Source organism: Hippoglossus stenolepis, chromosome 19 (genome assembly GCF_022539355.2).
Source record: "Hippoglossus stenolepis isolate QCI-W04-F060 chromosome 19, HSTE1.2, whole genome shotgun sequence".
Classification (NCBI taxonomy): Eukaryota; Metazoa; Chordata; class Actinopteri; order Pleuronectiformes; family Pleuronectidae; genus Hippoglossus; species Hippoglossus stenolepis.
In genome coordinates, this window is record NC_061501.1 from 9016487 (window position 1) to 9038818 (window position 22332).

At 45.3% G+C, this 22332-nt stretch overlaps 1 protein-coding gene across 1 annotated transcript in view; it reads left to right on the forward strand.

Annotated features, from left to right (window-relative positions):
* Positions 1–22332, forward strand: part of zfhx4 (zinc finger homeobox 4) — an 82693-nt gene that overhangs the window by 46090 nt on the left and 14271 nt on the right. Inside the window, exon 7 of the mRNA XM_035142087.2 lies at positions 17377–17475. Within this exon, the coding sequence (XP_034997978.1) occupies positions 17377–17475 (99 nt within the window). The remainder of the gene's footprint in view (positions 1–17376; positions 17476–22332) is intronic.

The window sequence follows — 22332 nt, forward strand, 5'->3', positions numbered from 1 at the left end:
TATCAGAAGAGCACGCATAAATGAATTGCCTCTCAACATGGAGGACTTGGAGGCCATTTTGCTTTGAGGGTCATCCAAACGTTGTTAGAGAAATTAGATTTTTCTTTTCTGTTTTTCTTTTTTTTTTCGTGTGCCCTTCTCTGTTCCGTAATGAAGTTACACCCTGAATAGAGCTGCTTAGTAAAATTCAAGCAGCAAATAGAAAAAAAACAAGTTTGCGCGTCATGGGTATTCCATCATCAATTGTATAATTTGAACAATTTGTTTGGCAGGATTTTTACAGACATTAACAGTCTGAAGTTTAGTTGTTGGAGTGATTTCTCTCTTCTCTCTCTCTCTCTCTCTCTCTCTCTCTCTCTCTCTCTCTCTCTCTGTTGCCGCTTGTGTCTCAAGCATTTGACCGTTTGTTTAGCACGGCGAGGAGGTGTGTGTGTGTGTGTGTTTGTGCCCGAGTGCATTTTTCTCTGTGCCCATTAGCCCCTGTGCTCCATCATGTGTAAAGCTCCTCATAAGCCAGACCAGGCAGAAACACTAGGGCCTTTTCTGCATACTTTACTTTCTGTCATTTTTTTTTTTCTCTCCCCCTCTTTCATTCCCTCCGTCCCTCACAAAAAGGAAAAAGGGAGATGGGATCTTATGGAGGTAATTATTTCTGAGAGCCCAGCCTGTCATCCATCCCTCCAGCCCTCCACCACCACCACCACCACCACCACCCACACATCTCCATCCCTCTAAACACCCCCACCGCTACCACCGAACATGCATTAAAGAGGGAGGGAGAAGACCCTCTTTGTCTGAGTCCCCCTTTTAAACAAAAGACCTCTTCTGACTTAGAGAGACCAATAACACTTTTATCATGTGCATATGGGTGCATGTGTGTGTGCGTGTGTGTGTGTGTGTGCGTGTGTGTGTGTGAGTGTGTGTGCGTGTCCAGAGCCGTTTGTTTTCTCTGAGTGATAAGGCTCTGGGACATTTTTTCCCCTGGTCCTGGTCGAATTAGTGTAGCAGTGCTAACCATTTACATAGCAGCTTTAGGCTAAAAACTGAGCCTAATGGGCACTTATCATCCCGATATGTGCTTGTGTATGGGTGTGTGCGTGTCCAACAGGAAGTAATGGAAAAAATGGACAGAAAGCAAGTGTGCCATCTTGTTTCCAAGTCCGCTGACATTCCTTGTTTCCAGATTTACCCAACCCCAAAACCCTTTCTGAGTCAAAGTGGCTGAGACGCATAAAGACAAGCGTTCGGTTCCCGATGTGGGAACGGGCTTCGCTTTTTATCCAAAAAGAGCATTTCGATGTGATGACACCAAGGCCTCTTTTATGAGGCATTAGGTTCTCCCTCCTCCCTCACTTTCTCTCCTTCATCTCTCTTCATCATTTTTTTATCCTCTGGGTGGTGGCGATGGTTTTCTGCCATTCCAGCGGTTCTCCTCTCCTCCTCCTCCATTTTTTTTTTCTCAGAGAAGGTCCCTCCTCAGACAGAAGTCTATTTCCAGGGTTTGTCTCAGTAATTTGTGGCCATTACATAAACATTCACGGATGGCCGGAGGAGTGAGGGAAAGGGTGCGTGTTGCACACAGACGTAGATAACAGAGTTAGCACAGTGGCGGTCATTTTCATTTGTGAGTCAGGATGCAGTAGGTGAGAGCAGCTGACTGGCTCATCAAAAGACAGCATTGTCCGTCTTTAGATAATATTTCTGTGCTTCCATGTATCTACCAGAAAGCTTTAATAGGGTAACCTACAGTTAACAAATCATTTCTTACCTTTTACTTTCTCATTTGCTGTGAACCAGGAAGTCAGTGAAATCCATTCCTCGCATTATAAAAACTTGGGAATGTCACTCTATGTGCCGAGCATGAGTGAGAGGCAGTTCCTGGGAAAAAGAAACTATTCTTATGAGAGTGATGTGATCTTTATCCGAGAGGAGTTTTCCTGAAGTATGTCATTCTTTTTATTGCTGTGCAATTAGTTGGAGACAATACGCTGCATTTTAAATCATTTGTCAAATCAAAATACGACACATACATATATGTGTATTATTATATTTTCGGCAAGTAGCAATTTACCCCCAAATTTCCCAAAACCATATTCTCTATGGCTGAGCGTAAAAGATGTGGTCATTTTTTGAATAATTCCATCCAAGCAAATTATAATTACTTTGCGGTCTGTGTGTGCACATAGAAAAAAAAGAGGGCAGCAGGCTGACTTGTGCCTCTGAGAAAAAAAAAAAGAGCCTTGTTCACCATAAACTATTTTTGAAATGGTGTGTCGGGGCGGTATATGGGCTCAGGCCGATTGTTTTTCTTTGAGTTGAGCAGCTCTTCGGTGGAGGGGTATTACCCGGGCTAAATTGTTCCCTCATGTTTTCCGCCAAGGTTCTGTGCCCACCGCACTGACAGTTATAATTTACAGAAATTGCGCTGATTATCTGAATTAGCATACCTGACCAATGCCACGTTAGTCTTATTTACAATACAAAGCCTCGGGGCTCTGAGGACGCATAGTAAATATGACTCTGGCCCTTTGAAGAGGGGAGCTGGCGTCTCAGGGCCAGGACGTCTCTCACAATCGGTGATATCACAAAGCGCTCCAGGCCCCGCGCCATATGGAAAGTCCTGGAGAGGGAAGTGGTGAATGTGAAGGGCCATATTGAAATCACAGCATTATCGCATGTTTTACCTTCCTCTCTTTCTCTGTCCATATTTTTTTTCACCTCTCAGCTCTTGTCCCCCTATCTTGTTTCTTTCCTTTTTTATTTCTCTCCTGCCTTCCCCCCCCCCCTCCTTCCCCCTGCCTTCTTTATTTTTCCTCCTCTCCCTCACCTCCATTCTTTTCTCCCCTCGATACCCTCATACACCCAGTGTCCATTGACTCTTAACCACAGATGGACAAAACAATGGGTCATGTCACATAGCATTAAGACAAACAATCCGCTGATGGGAGGAGGGTGGTGTGGAGCCGGAGCCGCGGTAACCAGGCAATGTGCTCGCCGGGCCCAAGCAGCCGCTAATCTCGGGACTGCGATGATACAATTCACAGATGGACATTTAAGGCAGCCTGTATGCACGCACGCACACACACACACACACACACACACACACACACACACACACACACACACACACACACACACACACACACACACACACAAAGAGGAGGTTCAAAAAAAGCCGAAACATTACGCCAGGAGATATTCAGGTAGAAGTTTTTTTCCCCATTTCCTCCCCTTCTTCCTCACTCTCCTCTCCCTTCCTTTACTTCATCTATCAATAGGAGGTTTGCAATTGATAGCAGCTATTGATTACCTATAGCCAAGGCTAATCGTCACTGCCCGGAGGAAGCTTTGCAGCTCCAGCAGCTGTCAGTGGCTTGTTCTCCGTATGGGTGTGTGTGTGTGTTTGTGTGTGTGTGTGTGACCCTCCAGCAGTTCTGTGACGACAAATTGCCAAAAAAACCAAGACAGCAAGTGTACAGAAAATTTAATTAATGCGGTTTCTGGCTTCTCCTTCCAGAATAAGGGAAACGTATGTTTTGTCAGCACAGAGAGACATGCGAAGTTTTCACCTCCCCACCTTTAGTGAACAAGACCCATCTCCCTCTCTCTTTCTCTCTCTCTCTCTCTCCCCTTTTTCTTCATCTCCCTAATAGGAAATTTGAGCACACTGTGCGAGATTAAAGCAGAGAATCAGTGCCTTGTGAGCAATCATTTCCAGACAAATCTCTTTCATCCCCCACCGCCCTCCTCTCCTCTCCTCACCCCCGAAACCCCCTACATACCCCTCCACCCCCCTCGTTCTGCTCTCGTTCGTTCTCTCTCTTCTCTCTCTCGCTCTCTCTCTCGCTCTCTCTCTCCTGCTCTCTCCCACCTCCTAATGCTAACAGGGGGTCCCGTGTCATGACATCCCCCCCCTTTTATTTTTTTGCTTTTATCATGTCCTAATAACGTTCTGAAAATAGAGAGAGAAAGAAAGAGGAATGTGACAGAGAGAGGAAAGAGGATGTAGGGAGGGTGGTGGTGGGCGGGGGGGGTGCCACAAGAAATGGATAGACTGATAAAAATCCATTGAATGAGCTCGGGTCTCGATTTGTGCTTTGATGTGGATGTCTTTGTGCAAATTATACAAATATGCCTGCTGCTTTAGTCATCACGAAGCACTTCACAAGATGCCATCTGCCTTTGACATTTCTTACGGAGAGAAAAAAAAAATGGGTGACAAGTTCATTCAGGTGCATAAAAACATACATTTTGTGAAATTTTGGACGGATATATATATATATATATCGTGTAGCCGGCACCGAGCCAGTAAGTACAACAGAAAACAAAGAGAATTTCTGCTGTTTCTGCTCGGTCGGGTCCACAAGCTGCTTTACCCATGATGCCGCATATATAGGGCTAATGGGCAAGGATACATACACACACACACACACACACACACACACACACACACACACACACACACACACACACACACACACACACACACACACACACACCTTGGCCAGGCCTTTGTTTCAAAAGCAGGTTAATGGAGAGTGAGGAAGAGGAGCGTTGCAATTTTCTGCTCTTTAGGCGGCAGAGAATTCTCTCCAGTGTAAGAGAGACCAGACTCTCAGCGTAATAGCCATTTTACACCCTCATCACCCCTTTGCACACAAAAACACACTCACACTCACACTCACACACACACACACACACACATGGGCGCAAAACATGAACTCACACTCGCCAGAAACATGTGGGAGTGTAATAGGCATTCTATGGTGTGTATTGCCGGTCCCCAGAGTGCCAGTAAGTGTTAGACATGCATGGAGTCGGCAATGAGACAATCAGCATGCTGAAATTGAAACCTTGTCTGGAGTCGCACAGGAGAGAGGGGGTAGGTTGGTGGTGGTGGTGGGGGGGTGTTTCGGAGAGGAGAGGAGCAAGGAGGAGATTAAATAAAAAATAAAAAAATAAAAGAGCAGAGGAGCGGCACAGATGGCAGGAGAGAAGAGGATGAGGAAGTGGAATACGGAGAGATGGAGGGAGAGGAAATAGGAACTGATGTTTGTTTAATTGCCTCATAAGTGATGACACAGATAATTATGTCTCAAAAAGAGATGTTCCTCTCAGGCAGGGCCAATGAGCAGCTGTATCTGTCTGTGCGTGTGTCCGTGTGTGTGTGTTTGTGTGTGTGTGGCCCCATCTCTCCCTCTATCCTCCCCATCAACTGTCCCCTCCAGCCACATCAAGTACAGGACACCATTAAAGCATTGCGGTTTGTGTCATATCAAATCATTCAGCTTAATTAACAGAAACACACGCAAAAAACACACACACTCACAAACACACACACGCTCATCATTCGGAATCATTTTAATTACTCTGTAACATCCTTATTTTTAATATCTCCGCTTCACATACCTGGGGATATGAAGACGAGGGCACGTTCACCTATATATCCCCGCGCCGTGCGTTTTTTGCACGCGTGTGTGTCCATGTGTGTGTAAGCGATGCTCCCTTGACTTCATATCTAATTGTCTTTTTTAATGACAATGCTCCGCTGTGTGCCGGCTGTATGTAATGAGTCAGGGTGTGTCAAAGTGCAGGCCTGAGCTGTCTGCTTGAGTTAAGCTCTCTCCGTCTACTGTAGGAGCCTCCAGCGTGCGCGCACACACACTCGCGCACGCACATGTTGCACACACACCCGAAGAGACAGTATCAATGTGGGAGTTCCTGTATCTGACACGAGATTAAGAGGGCCAAGTGGAGGAGCACCGAACAACTGCCCTGTTGCATTTGCAAGAAGGGAGAAAGGACCATCCTGTCACACACACCCCGTGTACGCACACACACACACACACATGCAGGCATCCTGTGCTGTAAGTGAGCAGTAGCCTCCCTTGCATTATTCACAGTGGCCGAGTGATCGAAGCCTGGTTCAATAGCACTAAAGCGGCGCATGCTGGAGAGATTTGTCTTACAAAACCTTGACACACACACACACACACACAGAGGTGCACATATGCTCTCACACACATTGATTTTTGGTGGTGGGAATCTCCCAGGCTTTGGACGAAAGGCAGCGACTGAGAGGGGTTTCCCCCGTCAGAGCAACCCCTAGACAGATGTACACATGCACACCAGCTCTCTGGTTCTTAACCTTTTCTTTCTCTCTCTCTCAGACAGACAGACAGACAGACACACACACACACACACACACACACACACAAACACAGAAGTACCCAGTGCATTGGCAAATATTGTAAGTACATCTTTACTTCTCTCAAAATGAGATTCGATGATGATGATGAGGTCAGGAGATAGCGTGAAGAAGAAAATGAAAGAAAAAATTGGAGACGGGAGATGAAGGATCTGCCTCTTAGATCTGATGGGGTTTCATTTACAGTAAGATGAGCTGATGGTAAAATTAAAAGTAAGAGAGAGAAAAAAAAAGTCTGACTGATATCTCTTTTTTTGCTGACTGTCCTTTTTTGCATTTTACCATGAGGGCGCTTTTTGCAAGCAAAGCAGTAAAAAAAAATCACACGTTGCCTAATATATCATATCTTTCCACTGTAGTGTATGTGTATGTGTGTGTGTGTGTGTGTGTGTTTTTCACACGGGCATGTTCAATTTGAAGCCTTCACTTGATTTGAATGGTGATTTTTCTAACACATCCGTCACTTCATCGAGTTTTTCCTATTTTCTTCGGAGCGGCACAAGCAGCCTAACACATACCACCCCCTCTGGCATTTTTGACATATTAACGTGTATCGACAAGCCGGCACTCGGCTGCCTGTAAACACTGACGCAAACATTCACACACCTCTGTCCCCCGAAGACATGTGATCAACCAGACCCAATCCCTTGTAATCATCTGGAACCCGCACACACATATAGCCCCCTTTCAATCCCGGGTAATGGTTTGGGGCAGGGGGCTGAAGCGGGGGGCTTCTTTCCCTTAGCCCCAGTGTCTTAAGCTGCCATTGATTAAATGTTAACTGATATACTCAGCCCTGGCAATCTTGTTAGAGCTGGAGCAGGCAGGCAGCTAGACAGACAGTTTAGGACCCGCGTCCTCCTGATCAATAGCACAGATAAAGATTTCATCCATCAATGAGCTCCCAAAACAAAAGGTATCTGATACCTGATTGGGCCCGTGGGGACACACAAACACACACACACACACACACACACCCACACCCACGTGTACACATATGTATTTGAACATGAACACAAATTACCACATGGGGCTGAGGTTCATGAAGAGATGACAAACACACAAACAACACCAATCACAAGTAAATGCAGTGGGATATAAAAACAAGTTATACTGGCTTAAATAAACACACACACACACACACACATATATGAATTTGAACATGAACACACACAAATAACCACATGGGCTGAGGCACAGGTGGAGATGACAAACACACAAATAACAAGTAAATGGAATGGGATATAAAAATGTTAGCTTTAATAATCTCACACACACACACACACTTTTTTGTCCAGAATGATATCTCCACCAACCATCAATCAGTTCCACACCTAATGGTGGAATTACAACACACACACACACACAGATGCGAACACACACTCATTCTGTATTCAGTGTCAAGTTTGCAGATAAGGCACCCCCCCATCTTTACACACCCTGTGTTAGTTCACTTACATATGTGCATGTGTGCATGCAAGTGTAAGTGCGTCTTTCCTCACTGGCATGTGTGCGTTTCCTCACTGGCACGTGCACTAAGATCCTCGGAGCGCGCCAAAGGCACCGCAAGAACCGGCCTGGATCAATGTCTTGGTGACCACCACTGTTAAAGTGTATCAATAATGTTTCCCTGTCTCCATCCCAGGGTATTGTCACAGGGCAGTTTGAAAGTCCAAGCCTCGCCGCAATTAAGACCTAATTATAAATCAATATGAGAAGTCATTTGAATATAGATTTTCCCTCCTTTTCTCAAATTGTTAACATATTCCCCCACCATGTCTATGCTTTTCTCCTTTTTGTTACAACTTTAAGTAGAATCAATACTTCCCTTTACAGTCATCGGAGAAGTGCTTTGGCATAATTGGAGCTAAAAAAACACAAAGGAATATCTTGATGGAGATCGATGCTCGGAGGGTAAAAAATGTCACAGCCCCTTAAATTCTGATAGCTTTTCAGATACACTTGACGCTGCGCCGCTCTTAAAACAGTCGTCACATTTTTTTTTTCTTGGTTTTGGGCGACATTTGTCATCACAATCCCCCCCCCCCAAAAAAGCATTTCCGTCCTTCATTTTCTTTGATACGACACCGTATCATTGCGCACTCCCCTCCCAAAGAAAACATCAATGCAACCTGGTAACATGCATCTCATTCGATTAAGCGATATCCTCGCTGTTTTATTTTTCCCGCTCAGCCATTTTTAGGGGCTGTGAGATTTCCAAGTGGCGTGTCAGGGGCCGGGAGTCTAATGCATGGAAACATGGAGCTTTCTGTTTTCTGACGGCTAGCAGAGATAAGGTAGAGATATGGCTCTTGCACTGGCTCAAATCTAAAACAGATCCTGCTGGGAGGGTTGGAGGGGGAGAGTTAAGAAAGTGAGGGGAAGGAGACGGAGGAGGAGAGGAGGAGGAGGAGGAGGAGGAGGAGGCGGGAGGGGTGGAGGTAGCAAGAAAAGGGAATATTGTCAATCCTCTAAGTGTCTGGCGGTGTCTCTCTTTCTTTCCCTCTTTCTCTCACTTGTTCTCTCCCCCACTCTCCCCCAGTAATCTGATTTATTCGAAGCATATGTGTGCTGCTCTGTCTTTGTCTGCTTCTATTAGGGCCAGTGGGGGCCCATATGACATTGTTTAGCCAGTAATGAAATGGACATTTTTTGCATGTTTTTGAGAAAGTCAGAGGAAAGCCAACACTCCTTATTTGTAACCGTCTGTGAATACCATCTCCGGGGCAGTTGCCCCCGGTCCGTGCATTCATGTGTGCGCCTGTTGCATGTGAGCACACGTGCCTGTGTGTTGCAGGTTCCATGTGGCGTCTCATTTTCTCGATGGTTCTGAGCAACCTAATGAATATTTGGGTCTTGGAGATATTTCTTGTTCTCTTCCGTGACTCTATTCTAAGAGTCCCCTACCTCAGCACACAATGAGGCCCTGATGATGCGCAGATTTTTTGTTTTCTCCTCAATAGCAAAAAGACACCGGTCACATGGACTCATTGTCAGTATATGAAATTGTTCTGTGCTAATGGCAGCGATGTGGTGCTGCGGGCTAAACTGTAGCCCCCATCAATAAGGAATGCAGACATAGAAAAGCATTGAATTGAATGAATGGAAACCTGGAGTAATTTCTTCTCCGCCATATTTCTTTATGTGTAATCCACACAAACAAGCTATTATCCGAGCTAAGAGGAACATACTGAGTGTAGCTTGCATGAAAACATATAAAAATGAAAACTCTTACTGGTGAAGTTTCTGTTTTGCTAAATTCCTCACTTTTATGAGTAAATTAATCGCAACGTGACTTTCTTATGACTGTCCTTTCCATCTTCTCCCCTCGCTTTGATTCCCGTCCAGGATTACTGTCTTGTTTTTGGTGGCGCTGAAAGCAGATGGTTTTTATGCGGCTGAAAACGGGACAGTAGCCCAATAGGATAAAGATCTGTTTAAGCATTATCCATTTGGCCACAGCCCATCACAGGCCTATTTTAAGCATAGAGACGCGCACGTACGCACGCACGCACACATCCAGCTATTATCTTAAACCATGGCAGCCATTTTATTAGATTCCCCGTTTTCAGGCCTTGTATTAGTTCCCGAAAAATAGATAAACCTTGAATACATGACAAGGACCGGCCTGGTCAATTGGAAACTATATCTACCCTGCTGGTATCTTTGTTTACCAGTGTAGTGATGGATGGACAGATAGGGGGGATAAATGGAGGCAAAGAGGAACAGATAGGAGAGGTATATGGATGGATATCTGCGCGAAAAAAGATATAAAAATAGATTGACAGATGGATAGATAGATAGACAGATGAATGCATCTGGGAGATCTTGTTGGGCTGATAGAGTCGAGCAGGTATGCCGAGAAACAGCTGCTTTCTTCATTAGGTTCATCTATCGATCTCAGACCCTCGCTGTGCAAGTGTGTGTATGTGTGTGTGTGTGTGTGTGTGTGTGTGTGTTTTTGAGCGAGAGAGAGAGAGGGGAAAGACAACAGCCTCTGTAGGTAAGTGCTGGTAATAGAACAGAATGAATTCTTATCACAGAGATGGGAAGGCCATTAACCCTCAGCTCCTAGTTCTTCCTCCGTCTCTGTCTTGTCCGACTCTCTCTCTCTCTCTCTCTCTCTCTCTCTCTCTCTCTCTCTCTCTCTCTCTCTCTCTCTCTCCTCCCTCCCACCTCCTTCATCCTGGACCTGACAGGGTCACGTTGGCGAGCGTGTGCGATATTTCCACTATGTGTGCGACCCTGAGTGTGTGTGTGTGTGTGTGTGTGTGTGTGTGTGTGTGTGTGTGTGTGTGTGTGTGTGTGTGTGTGTGTGTGTGTGTGTGTGTGTGTGTGTGTGTGTGTGTGTGTGTGTGTGTGTGTGTGTGTGTGTGTGTGTGCGTGCGTGTGTGTGTGCATGTGTTTTAGCTGCCGCTGTGCGCGCTGCCCCACAGGCCAGATGTTTATAATCAGGGGCTGGATAAATATTGGACAGAGGAATCATAAAAAAGACCGGGAAGAACTGAATAAAGAGAAAGAGACGGGGGGAGATGAAACAGAGGAGAGGAATCTTCGTTTCAAATTATTCCTAAATCCCTCAGTAAGCTTGCCGTGCCGCCTCCTCAATTCACCTACTCGGCCTAAGGTGTTTCAAACAGCGGAAAAGCAATATGGCTGTTGTGTAAGATGCAGGTGTGTGTGTGTGTGTGTGTGTGTACGCTTGTGGAGGTGTACAGTAGGTATGTGAGCCCATTGTATGAGGCCAGGTGCAGCAATTTCTTTCTCCCACTACTGAACCTTTTGAAGCCATACTTTTGTCCTGTGAAAAACCTTTTGTATTTGCTATTAAAGAATCATTAGCATCATCCCCCAGTGCTCACAGCGCCCGAAAACGAAACCCCTCTTAACACGAAACAACAGTTTCTGTCTACGCAGCAAGCAAGACACACAAGCCTTTAATCTTGGCTATGTTTATTCATATGATTCTTCTTTTTCTTTCCCCTTTTTTTTTTTTTTTTTCAAAAGAGGTGTTTTGTCAGTCGCCTGCGAGACAGCGAAGCGGGCAATTTGAGCGAAGAAGAAAATACAATGAAGTGTCTCAGGAAGTTGTAATTGACAACAACAAAGCAAATTTGGAGCTGCTGATACAAGCGTTTTTCCACAAAAGTCGTTTTTTTTTTTTTCTTCAGCTTATTCTGTCAGTTCAAGTTATTGACATTCACACCAGGAGCGTATTAAAAGTGACAATCCCATTGTCTGGGTTTCAGAGTCAACCTGAAAACAATAGATCCTTTTTATTTATTTTTTTGCTGGTGTAATAAGTTCTCTTGTGTTTTAGGCAATAAATGGGTGGGTGTGGGTGGACTGGAGCGTGTGCATGGAAACATGTGTGTTTGCTTGTACTGGTGTGTGTGTGTATTTACATGTTAGCATGTGGGCCGTGGACCTCTGTGCATGAAATCCATCGAGCGCTGTGTGGGAGTATATGTGTGTTACGCGCAGAGGGTTTCATGTGTAGGTGTGTGTGTGTGTGTGAGCATGTACGGGTGTGTGTGTGTGTGTCAGTTATTCCCAGGCCCTGTGCAGGAGCTGTAGCCCCTCTCCGCTGGGTTGATGTTTAGTATTTTAGACATGCTACATTAACAACATCTGGTTAAGATCTAAATGCTTGTTAAACGCGCTGAAATTCGGGGGGAAAAGGTACGGGGAGAGCAAGGGAGAGAGCGGGGGGGGGGATAAAGAGGGAGAGCAGGGTAAATAAAGATTTGAGGGTGAGAGAACGGGAGGGAGGGAGATCAGTAAGTCTGTAAGGTTATTACTCTGGCAGTATTACCACTGGCCCTTGACTGTGTGTGTGTGTGTGCATGTGTGTGTCTCCGTGTGTGCACATGGCTGCGACTGTGTGGGACGGTGTAATGTTTCAAAGCTTTCCCCTTTAAAACCTAGAGGCCAAACTAGAGCCACGCGCGGGGCGCAGGAATGTGACATCACAGGGCCCCCATTGCTCGTACGCACATGCACACATGCAAACACGGTCTCACAGGGGACATGACCAGAGTTGTACCAAGAAATCATCGTCAACATCACGGCTAAGTGCTGGAGACATGGCCGTCATGGGTGTTACGCAAAAAACATTAAGGCTGCATTGCTCCAACGGACGTATAAAGACGTGCGCCGTATCTGGTCTTTATTATTGTTTTTAAATATACACAACACAACAGTGCTGCTAATAATTCAGCATACAGAGTCATAACAGCTATAAAGTGACTTTCTCATTCTATAGTTGTCGGAGCATTTCGCATATATTCCTTATGTTGTTTTCTTTGGCAGCAATTATGGCTGCAGTTGATGTTCCGCTTTCATAGCGTCTATGATTTAAGATAAACAATAATGTAAGAAAAGGGATTTTTTTTACCCCTTTAATGAGCACCATCCTCGCCCTAAGGAAGCAAATTAGAGGCAGCTCGTCCCCAGCTAATGAATTCAGCCATTTTGGAGCCCCCGTGTCCAGTTTCCCCGGCGTGGCATCGCTCTACGGTTGTGTGCTGTACTACTGAGTCCTCCACCGGGCACATAATGACCCGGCGTGGTGGTTATGGGCCCTTAGGGGGAGACGGGAGAGAGAGAGAGTGATCTCAGAGCAGGTCATTATACAGCTAGAGGGCACACACACACACACAAACACACTGCGCTGACACTTTCAATACATCCTCCATTGCCTCCATCTCCCATATGTCTGTTCCTTCATTTATTCGTTCCAAACATCTCTTTCTGCGTGTCTCTCTCTCTATATCCCCTTGCACTTATCTGTCCTGAACTTTTCATTTGATTTTCTGATTTTGATGATTTGAAGTGACGTGGAGTAGCTGGAATATTTGTGCTGAAATCATACAGATCATCCTATTTCCTCTCAGATCGGGTATAAATCAGATTGTGTTATTTGTCAGATTAACAAGAAAAGTTCTTCACCCGGGGAAGAAAACCGGTCACATTGGCCACTAGTTGAATCTTAAACCGAACTGATTTGCTTGTGTCCCTGATCAGGAGTCACTTAATTATTCTTCCTCTCTAACAGTTAAATATAGGCTGGTGTTGGTTGCAGGGTAATCAGACCCATGGGCTGTGGTTAGCTCGAGCTCACCGGCCAGCTTTAATGTTCCGACCGACCCACATCAAAGAGAGTCCCACCAGGCTGCCAAAATCACACACCCTGCACAGCCTGACCCACTCCCTGTGTGTATGTGTGTGTGCGTGCATGTGTGTGCGTGTGTATGGATGTGCACAGAGGCAGTGGAAGGTGACTGCGAAAGTTTTGCTCTCTGCGTCCTCTGGTAGCGATTAAGTTGATGGTTAAGAGTCCCTGCCGCAGAACCCTCTCTCTCTTTCTCTCTCTCTTTCTCTCTCTCTTCTTTCTTTTCTCTCCCCCTCTCTCTCGCACAGGAACACACGCTTGCACATGACAACTCACATGCAAACACATGCAGTCACTGTCTCACTCACTTGATCAATGGCACACAACCACACAACACACACGCACACAAACATGTGCGCAACACTCAGTTGCACGCGCACTCGCGTACACACTCATGTGGTGTGTAACTGTCAGGGTCAGTCAGAGGGCAGACGCTGTGCTGATGTATTGAGAGAGCTCGTCTGGGAATGTCCTCAGTGTGGAAACACATTCCCTGTATGCACACATGCACGCACGCACGTACACACACACACACACACACACACACACACACACACACACACACACACACACACACACCACAGATCTAACCGACTAGAAGGGGAAAGGAGTGAGAAAAAAAAACACTGATGAGGCCCAGATGATCACCCCCTCCTCTTCCTCTCCCCCCTCAATTTTTCTCTTTCTTCACCCACTCTCTAGCCTCATTCCTTCCTCTCTTTACTTCTCTCTGTTCATTGTCTCTCTTTTCTCTTGTGTCCTATCTGGCCACAGGTAGAGTGCCCCCTAGAGGTTACATTTAGACGGTGGTTTAGTCCTTTTATGATCAAGCACCGGGTGCAGCTATGACCACTTTCACACACTACCCTCATCCGCCGTTCCCTCACTGTCCTGCTTAAGAAAAGCTGAGTGTTTCACGTGCACTTTATCCACTGCAGATGTCGAATCTTTTCATGCACATATCATGTCAAGTCATACAAATTAATCTTTCAGAGTCTAATAAAGATGAGTTGATGTTTTATGTGCAATAAGCTTGATTATTGTCATGATTTGCAGTGGCTGCATGGATGATAATGTTAATAATCATTCATTTGTCATATAGTTTAATTTTTTTAATTCAGGGTACATAATATGAAATTAAATGTGTGCATATTGTTATAATATTAATATTGTACAACAATAGTGATAATATGGTGAATAAGTAATACATACATTTAACCTGTAGCCTGTTATCTGAAAACAGGGTTTTAAATAGAAGTAATGGAATATGATTTTACATTCAAGAAACAATCTCTTTTTTGAGATTTTCAAATTGAGACATTGTCCCGACCTTGCAATGTGTGAGATCTTTGAGAGCTTGTTGCCCCCCCCCCCCTATGTTTTGACCCTTCTCCCTTCCTGTCTTTTCTCACTCTTCTGCAAAACACACGCTGTTCAATTTGTGCCATTTGTGTTTTTTTTTCCTTGGCACCGGACAAAAGTCATGTGTAGAGAAAAGAGACAAACCAGCGATGAAGGACTTTCTCAGAACCATTTACATCCATGCGCGCACGCACACGCACGCACACACACACACACGCACACACACACACACACACACACACACACACACACACACACACACACACACACACACACACACACACTATCCTACCGCTTCCCTTCAATATATATGGAGGTGGGGTGAATTAAAATACAAAGATAGACGCCGCCGCAGCAGCACCAGCAGTGAAAACTGCAATTTCTGCAGTCCGGGCTCTCGTGGCTGACAGGAGATATTTCATCCCCGTTGTCACCGACGTATTAATAAAACATCAGGAGCAGAGTGCAGCCCCAGTCTCTCCCTATTTTACACACAAACACACACACACACACACACACACACACACACACACACACACACACACACACACACACACACACACACGTACAAGGAGGATGGATACTTACACCCTGACATTGACTGTGTATACACATGTGAAAAAAATGTGCGGCACTAACGCGTGTGCAAAAATAAAAACCGTGTTCATGAATGCAAACACACACAACCGCAATTTTTCAATCACATGCCAGTTTCTGCCATGAAAATTTCATGCTGGATATAATGTCCACTTAATGTGTTGGCGCTTAAAGTAACGGCGCCAGGGCTTAGTCTGTGTGTCTGTCTGTGTCTTTGTGTGTTTTTAGTATGTGTGTGTGTGTGTGTGTGTGTGCACCTCTCTGTACGGGAAGGGGTTAATCATATCATGTTTCCGTCGGGTTTTTTTTACAGACCGCTTGTGCTCGTCATACAATGGGCAAAGTGATTGTATGCAAATGCTAGCTGACCTCAATGCACCCTTTGCCTGATTTCTATGAATATGACTGTGAGTGTGTGCGCGTGTGCGCGTGTGTGTGTGCACGCGCACTGTAAAATAAGGTTATTAAGGCAGTGCAGGATTGATGAGCGCAGCTCTTTTACACACACTCACTCAAACACACATGCACACAGACACACACTCCCCTTTCATTCTCCTGCAGAGTGAGGGGTTTGTGGTGAGAGAGACCACCCCCCCTTCCTCCCCTCCCCCGTTTAGAAGACATGAAATTTTTAACGGTTTTGGTCTGTGTGTGTGTGTGTGTGTGAGTGAATATGACTCTGTGTGTGTGGGAATAGACACCTATGTGCAAGTTTTTCTGTTTGATTTTACATTTGTGTGTGCTAGCCACGAGATGGAGGAGGGTAGTATATGTGTGTATATATATATTTGTGTGCGCGTGTGAGGGTGTGTGTGTGTGTGTGTGTGCATGCCTGGTTATCTGGCCTCTCTCAGACTGCTCAAAATTCATTACAAAGTGACATCAGCCCAGCCGGAGACAAATGATGGCTGGATGAAAGGGATCGCTGGGGCTCGGCTTGGATTAGTGTTAGCTTGTGCTGGCGACACATATACACACACATACACACACTTGTGCCTACACACACACTCACTTGCGCTCACACACACTCACACATGCACGCATACGCACACTTTAATCCACTGGCAGAACACTGCAGATACACAGAATTATCAAACAAGGGGCTGAACTCTCCGAGATGGGCAAGCTAATCTGCTAATAGTACAGAGCTGCACGTGTGTGTTGGGTTTGTGTGTGTGTGCATGTGTGTGTGCATGCATGTACATTTTTTACAGAGATATACAGAAATACACAAACACGAAGATAGACACATTTATTATATTTTACATTTATTATATATTTACTTTGTAGAATTTAAATTATGTGGCTATCCATGATAATGCTTGTAGAAGGAGGTTTTCATATAGTGACAAATAAAACATTTGCATCCAAACATATACAAAGAATTCATACAAAAAACAAACCCATTTTATAATTTGTGTCCTGTAAGTTCTCATACAAACATTTGTCCAACCTGAAATAAATATTAGAATGGTTTGAAGAAAGAACAGGAGAATAGCTGACATTTGTTTTGAAGAGAATACATAGAAAAGTAAAACATCACCACGCCTCGTCTTTAAATAGAAGTTTCTGAAAAGTCCCCCCTGAAGAAACACCCAAAAATGACTAAAATACTTCCCCCAGTAGGACATATTTTCTCCTCGCACAACTGCCCTGCTTCCACGCCACGGATGTATTATGTTTCACCCTCCAGAAGTGGCACGGCAGAGCTATTTTCAACACAACATTTGTTCAAGTCACTGGGAGCATTATTCGCCGGTGCGAGACACTGTCCAGCAGAGTACACTTGACATTTGTGGTGGAGAAAAAAAAAAAGGGGTTTATGAGGATTAACTGAACATGTACAAACAGGAATATTATCAAACTGGCTTTAATGTGATACAGCGATATCAGATAAAACATCTGCTCCATTTCTCAACTTCAGCATCATGGGAGGTTTGTTTTTCAGCGGCCCCCGGCCCCGGCCAGCAAAGTGCTGTATTTTAGAGAGCATTGTGGGTAATGTAGTTTTTTTTTCTTCTGTGTGTGTTTTCAGAAGAGACTGCTGAGGATGGTGAGAGACCTCCTCGCTCTTCCTCCAGGCACGGACTCAACCTCACTGAGAGAGAGTTGACTGACAGCAGGAGAGCTGACCGTGAGTCCACATGCACAAAGACACACACACACACACACACACACACACACACACACACACACACACACACACACACACACACACACACACACATATATATATATATAAAAGCACATATGACCATAAGCTTCCTTTCTTTTCCAAGTTAGCATTCATCTCTCGCTCCCTCAGAAAAGGTTCTAACATGTGTGTGTAACATGTGAACGCTGCTGACTAGCCTCCATGTGACCCGCTTTAATCGTTTCCATCTGACAGAAAGAGAAAAAGAGAATGAGAGAGACAGGGGAAGAGACAGTGGGAAAGAAGGAAAAGAGGAGGGGGAAAAAAAAGCGGAGAGAAAGAGAGAGGGATAAGTTGAGTGTTGTGGATATTACCAGGCTATGTCCAGGCCCCAGATTATTTTTTAATCAAATCAGTTTGCGTGCTTGTAATTTATAAGCGCCTTGCATTAATCTTTTCTCGTTCTTGTGCCCTCTCCGATGACATATTAATTTTTCATAAGCACGGGATTAGATGGGGGGGCCTGTGTATATGTTTTTCTAATATTGCACCACATCCCAGCAACCCTTAAATTAGTTTTTTTCTCTCTCTCTCTCTCTCTCTCCTGTACCCTCCCTTCATTTTTCTTTCTCTCCTATTTTTCCCCGGCTCTGTCTATCCCTTAATTGTTGTCCAATCTGTGACCCTATCACCAGGCATTACCTCGGATAGAGAAGGAGTACGAGGGAGAAAAGAGGAGGGGGAGGAAAAAAATGTTTATTTGTTTGTAAGAATGGCGATGTTGTACGCGGGGAGGGGCAACAATCAGTACAAGACGGCTGGATGTTTTTGTTATTTTGGGCGAGGTAGCGAGCACATAATGCCTCCGCTGCCAGGCTGTGGTCGGGATAGCCCTGGCTTTGTTAGATTTGATTTACCCAAATAAGAATTCATATGATCTTTTTATGTATGAGATGGAAATCCATGGCTGGGGATGAATATTGCATGGGGTCTCTCTCTCTCTCTCTCTCTCTCTCTCTCTCTCTCTCTCTCCACTTTTTTCTGTCATTTCATGGGCCTCTCTCCCTCTCTTTCTCTCTCTCTCTCTCTCTCTCTCATTCGTCCTCCTCTACTAATATCTCCCCACCTCTTTCTCTTTGCGCCCTGCCACCACACTCATTCTCCCCAACTCACACACACACACACACCCACACACACACACACACACCTTCCAACTCCCACCCCTCTATCCATCTCAAGCTCCCACCCCACCTCCTCTTTCCCTAGCATGCCATACCTAGCTCCATAATGTGAGGCTCAATGAGGCAGAAGGAGAGCTGAGTGAGGCTGGGGCCTATTAGTTTGGCTAGTCATCTATCTTTCAGCTCTATCTCTCTGACAGGCCTGTCTGACGGACTGGCGGGGGGAACCACCATCCATGCATTTACTGCCGCATATTACCGCCAGCGTCATTTAACACCACCGCACACATGCAAAAAAAAAAGCCAAGTGTCCATGTCCCTCCTACTTTAAAGTGTGCTTACGTATGTATGTGTTCCCGAGTGTAGTTCATCAGATGTCAGAAACCTATTTGTTAAAGCAGCATTGTATGCATTTTTATTTTAGTGAATAATTTGTCCGGGGGGATCGCCTTGTTTGGCGAGGGAATCCAGATATGATAATATTGCTGGTGGGTTTTTTGCCTTTGGATTAAAGGGAGGTTTCAGAAAGTCTAATGGCCGGGGTTCTGATGTGTCAGTAGTGCGTTGTTATGCTCGGGTTATCATCAGAGACAGGGCTCTTGTTTTTCTCTTTTTCCAGCTTAGTGTAGTAAGATTTAGCATCTCCTTCCTCAGCCCCAAATCTCTGGCAGGCTTGAAATGTTCCGATGTGTGTGAACTTATGTGTGTGTGTGCATGTGTGTGTGTGTGTGTGTGTGTGGAGATCTCCAGGGAAGGGATTACAGTGTGACCAAGTGAGCAGTGTGTTTGCGCACTTCATCTCCAAGACCAAGATCCTTTAAACAAAGAGGGGCAGATAGATAGAGAAGGGAAGAGAGAGAGAGAGATGGAGAGAGAGAGATGGGGGGAAGGGCAAGGAACGACCGGCCCACAGAGCCTTTTCCCCTTGCTTCATTTACAATGTCTTTTTTAATCCCATGTCACTTTAGATTAATTATAATCCATGTTACATTCTCCATGCAAATGTCCCCTATGTGGATTACTTCCAGATAGCTTTGTGCTATCTGTGTACTGTAGATGGCGCATGTTGCCATCATGGCTCAGGGGCCCACTTCTTTGTCCGGCTAAACAAAGACCCTGGCATGGAAATGATCTTGTGCGGCAGCCCCACTGATCTATACCTGCTGACAAATGTTGTGTATTCATGTTTGACTTGTTCAGGTAGGGCTGTACCAAAATGGAATCTCACGCAAACAAGATGAGATGTTAAATATTCCATATTAGCTTGTTCACATTCATAATATCTTCAGTCTCTCTTTTTTTTTATATTTGCATGCATCTTGCAAATTTGCCCAATTTGAGATGAGAGCTTTGCTCTTTTTCTGTCTCTCAATGATGAGATTAAAATATATTAAATATATTAGCATGTTTAATTACGAGCCTGCAGCAATTCCTTTGTGCATGTGTGTGTGTGTGTGTGTGTGTTTTCTGTGTAATGACAGCTTGTTGAATGTCTCAGACGATTTGTCAAATGTGACAAGGCCACGCTCATATTTATCTCTCATGAGCGTACAAGCCGGAGATGGAACAGAAAGGAAGGGTAGTCATTAAAAATCACAAACTACAAGGCAGCTGTTGTTTAACCATCTCTCTCTTCCTCTCTCCCTCTCCATCCGACTATGTCTCTCCCTCTCTCGTCTCCCTCCATCCCTCTGTCTCTCTCTGGGCCTTTGTCAAATCGGACACACTTCACTCCGTCACAGAGGGTGACTGTGTTTGTTGTCACACTCACAGCTGAATGACGCACCCCTCTTGAAGGTGTAGGGTATAAATACAGCAGAAAGCTATATGGTGAACTTCCCTCTCCTCAGCGGAAACAGGAACTGTTTCGTAACCATGGTTACTCCCAAATTAAACATGCTCCCAACATCTCATTTATAGCTCCGCTGCTTGTTTTCTGCAAAAGTCCCTGTTATTATCATCTGTTTGACAATATTAAATCTCTGTCTTAGTTTGAGCAGTTTCTGATTGTGCGGCTAGTCGAACAGAATTTGTACGGAGTGTGTTGTGTGACGAACACAACACAGGCGTCGCACGTGGTCAGTATGTCAGCATCGATGCAGACTCGCTGTTGGGGGTTTTTTATAACCCACTTCCATTCCCCACTAATTGGTTTGGGATGGCACTTAATGTGGTGGACCCTTCCCATGAACGCACAGACGGAGTGGAAGTGGGTGTAGAGAGGGTGCAGGGGGGGGGCGGTTTGAGAGAGAGGGCCTCTATCTCTCCGTCTCTATCTCTCTCGGCCTCTCTCTCTCCTCCTCCCCTCCGGCTAGATCTGGACCTGCTGAGTGCTTCAGTGGGAGTTTGGGGTTCAGAGTGTGTTGCTGTAATGTTATCAGGTGACCGGGGGTCAGCCTAATGCGTAACCTCGGAGCACCAGGCCAGTAAATCATGCCGGCCGGCCCACCCTGGCCTGTTTTGGCCGGCTCTCCTCCCTAGATTTACTGCTCCGTAACCTTAGCCAGTCTGCCAGGGCTCAGGACAGCTAAATTGAATACTAAATCCAAGCTGCCGCCACCCAGCCTGCTCCTTCTTAATTGACAGCCCCCTCCACCCCACCCTCAACCACCACTCTCTTCTCTATGTTTCTGGGGTTTTTTATTTTCATGAAATGAAATGTCAGGAATGGAATCTGCTCATTCTGTGGCTTGTAAATGAAAGAAAGAGGCGAAAAGAAGATTGCAATAGGTGCACGGCGGTTATTTTTGAAAAGCCCGTAGCGAGACGCGGCCCTGATGATGTCGTTGATTTCACCTGAAGTCATAGTTTGAGAGATATAAGGATTCAATTACGTGCTTGTTTGTGTGAAAATCTCATTTGCTTGGTTCAGTTTGCACAAAATGTCTTACCCTTTCCAACACAAAAGGGCAGATTCTAAAATAGATCCACGGGAAAAGCATTAGCTACGATGGCATTGTTGGTCGTCCTGCGTTTTGAGGAACAATTTGAGACAGAAATATCCGGAGGTGTTTAGAGCTCTGGGCTTCTGTGTCCGTCTCTACCATGTATTTTTTTTTTTTTCCTGTTCTTCCCTCTTTATCCTCCACACCTCTCCCTCCGTTGCGACTCTCCATTTGAGCGCCCGCATGCGTGTATACAAGTGCGTGTGTGCGCCGCTCCCTAAACATCATTGACAGTCGCAAATAAAGATGGGTGGCGAGTGTGCCGCTCTCTTCCCCCTGCAATGCAAAAGGGGGGTTGAGTGTCATAAATCACCTTTTGATTTATCTAATCAAGCAAGGTCCTGCCGCGTGCAGACATTTGTCATTGGCAGAGTGGGGCTGGTGGTGTCAGGTTTATTCTGCCCCTCCGCTTCACTGGGCTGCAGCTGGTGGAGCCCAACGTCGGGATGAAGGGATTGGGGGGGGGACAGAAAGGAGGAGAAAGAAAAAAAAAGGACACAGTCATTAAGTGTAGGGTGCAGACTTTGAGACAAAGGAAAATGAGAGGATAGTCCACTGATCCTGTCTTTTTCTCTGACCCGCTCTCTCCCATTGTTTCTCTCTAATTATTTCAGCTATTGAGGGCAGGGATAGGAATCCATCTGCAGACGGAGGGATATTTAGATTTTCTCTCGTAAATTTATAGATTGGGTTTGAATTCTATTGGCCATTGTATTTATTTGTGTTACATG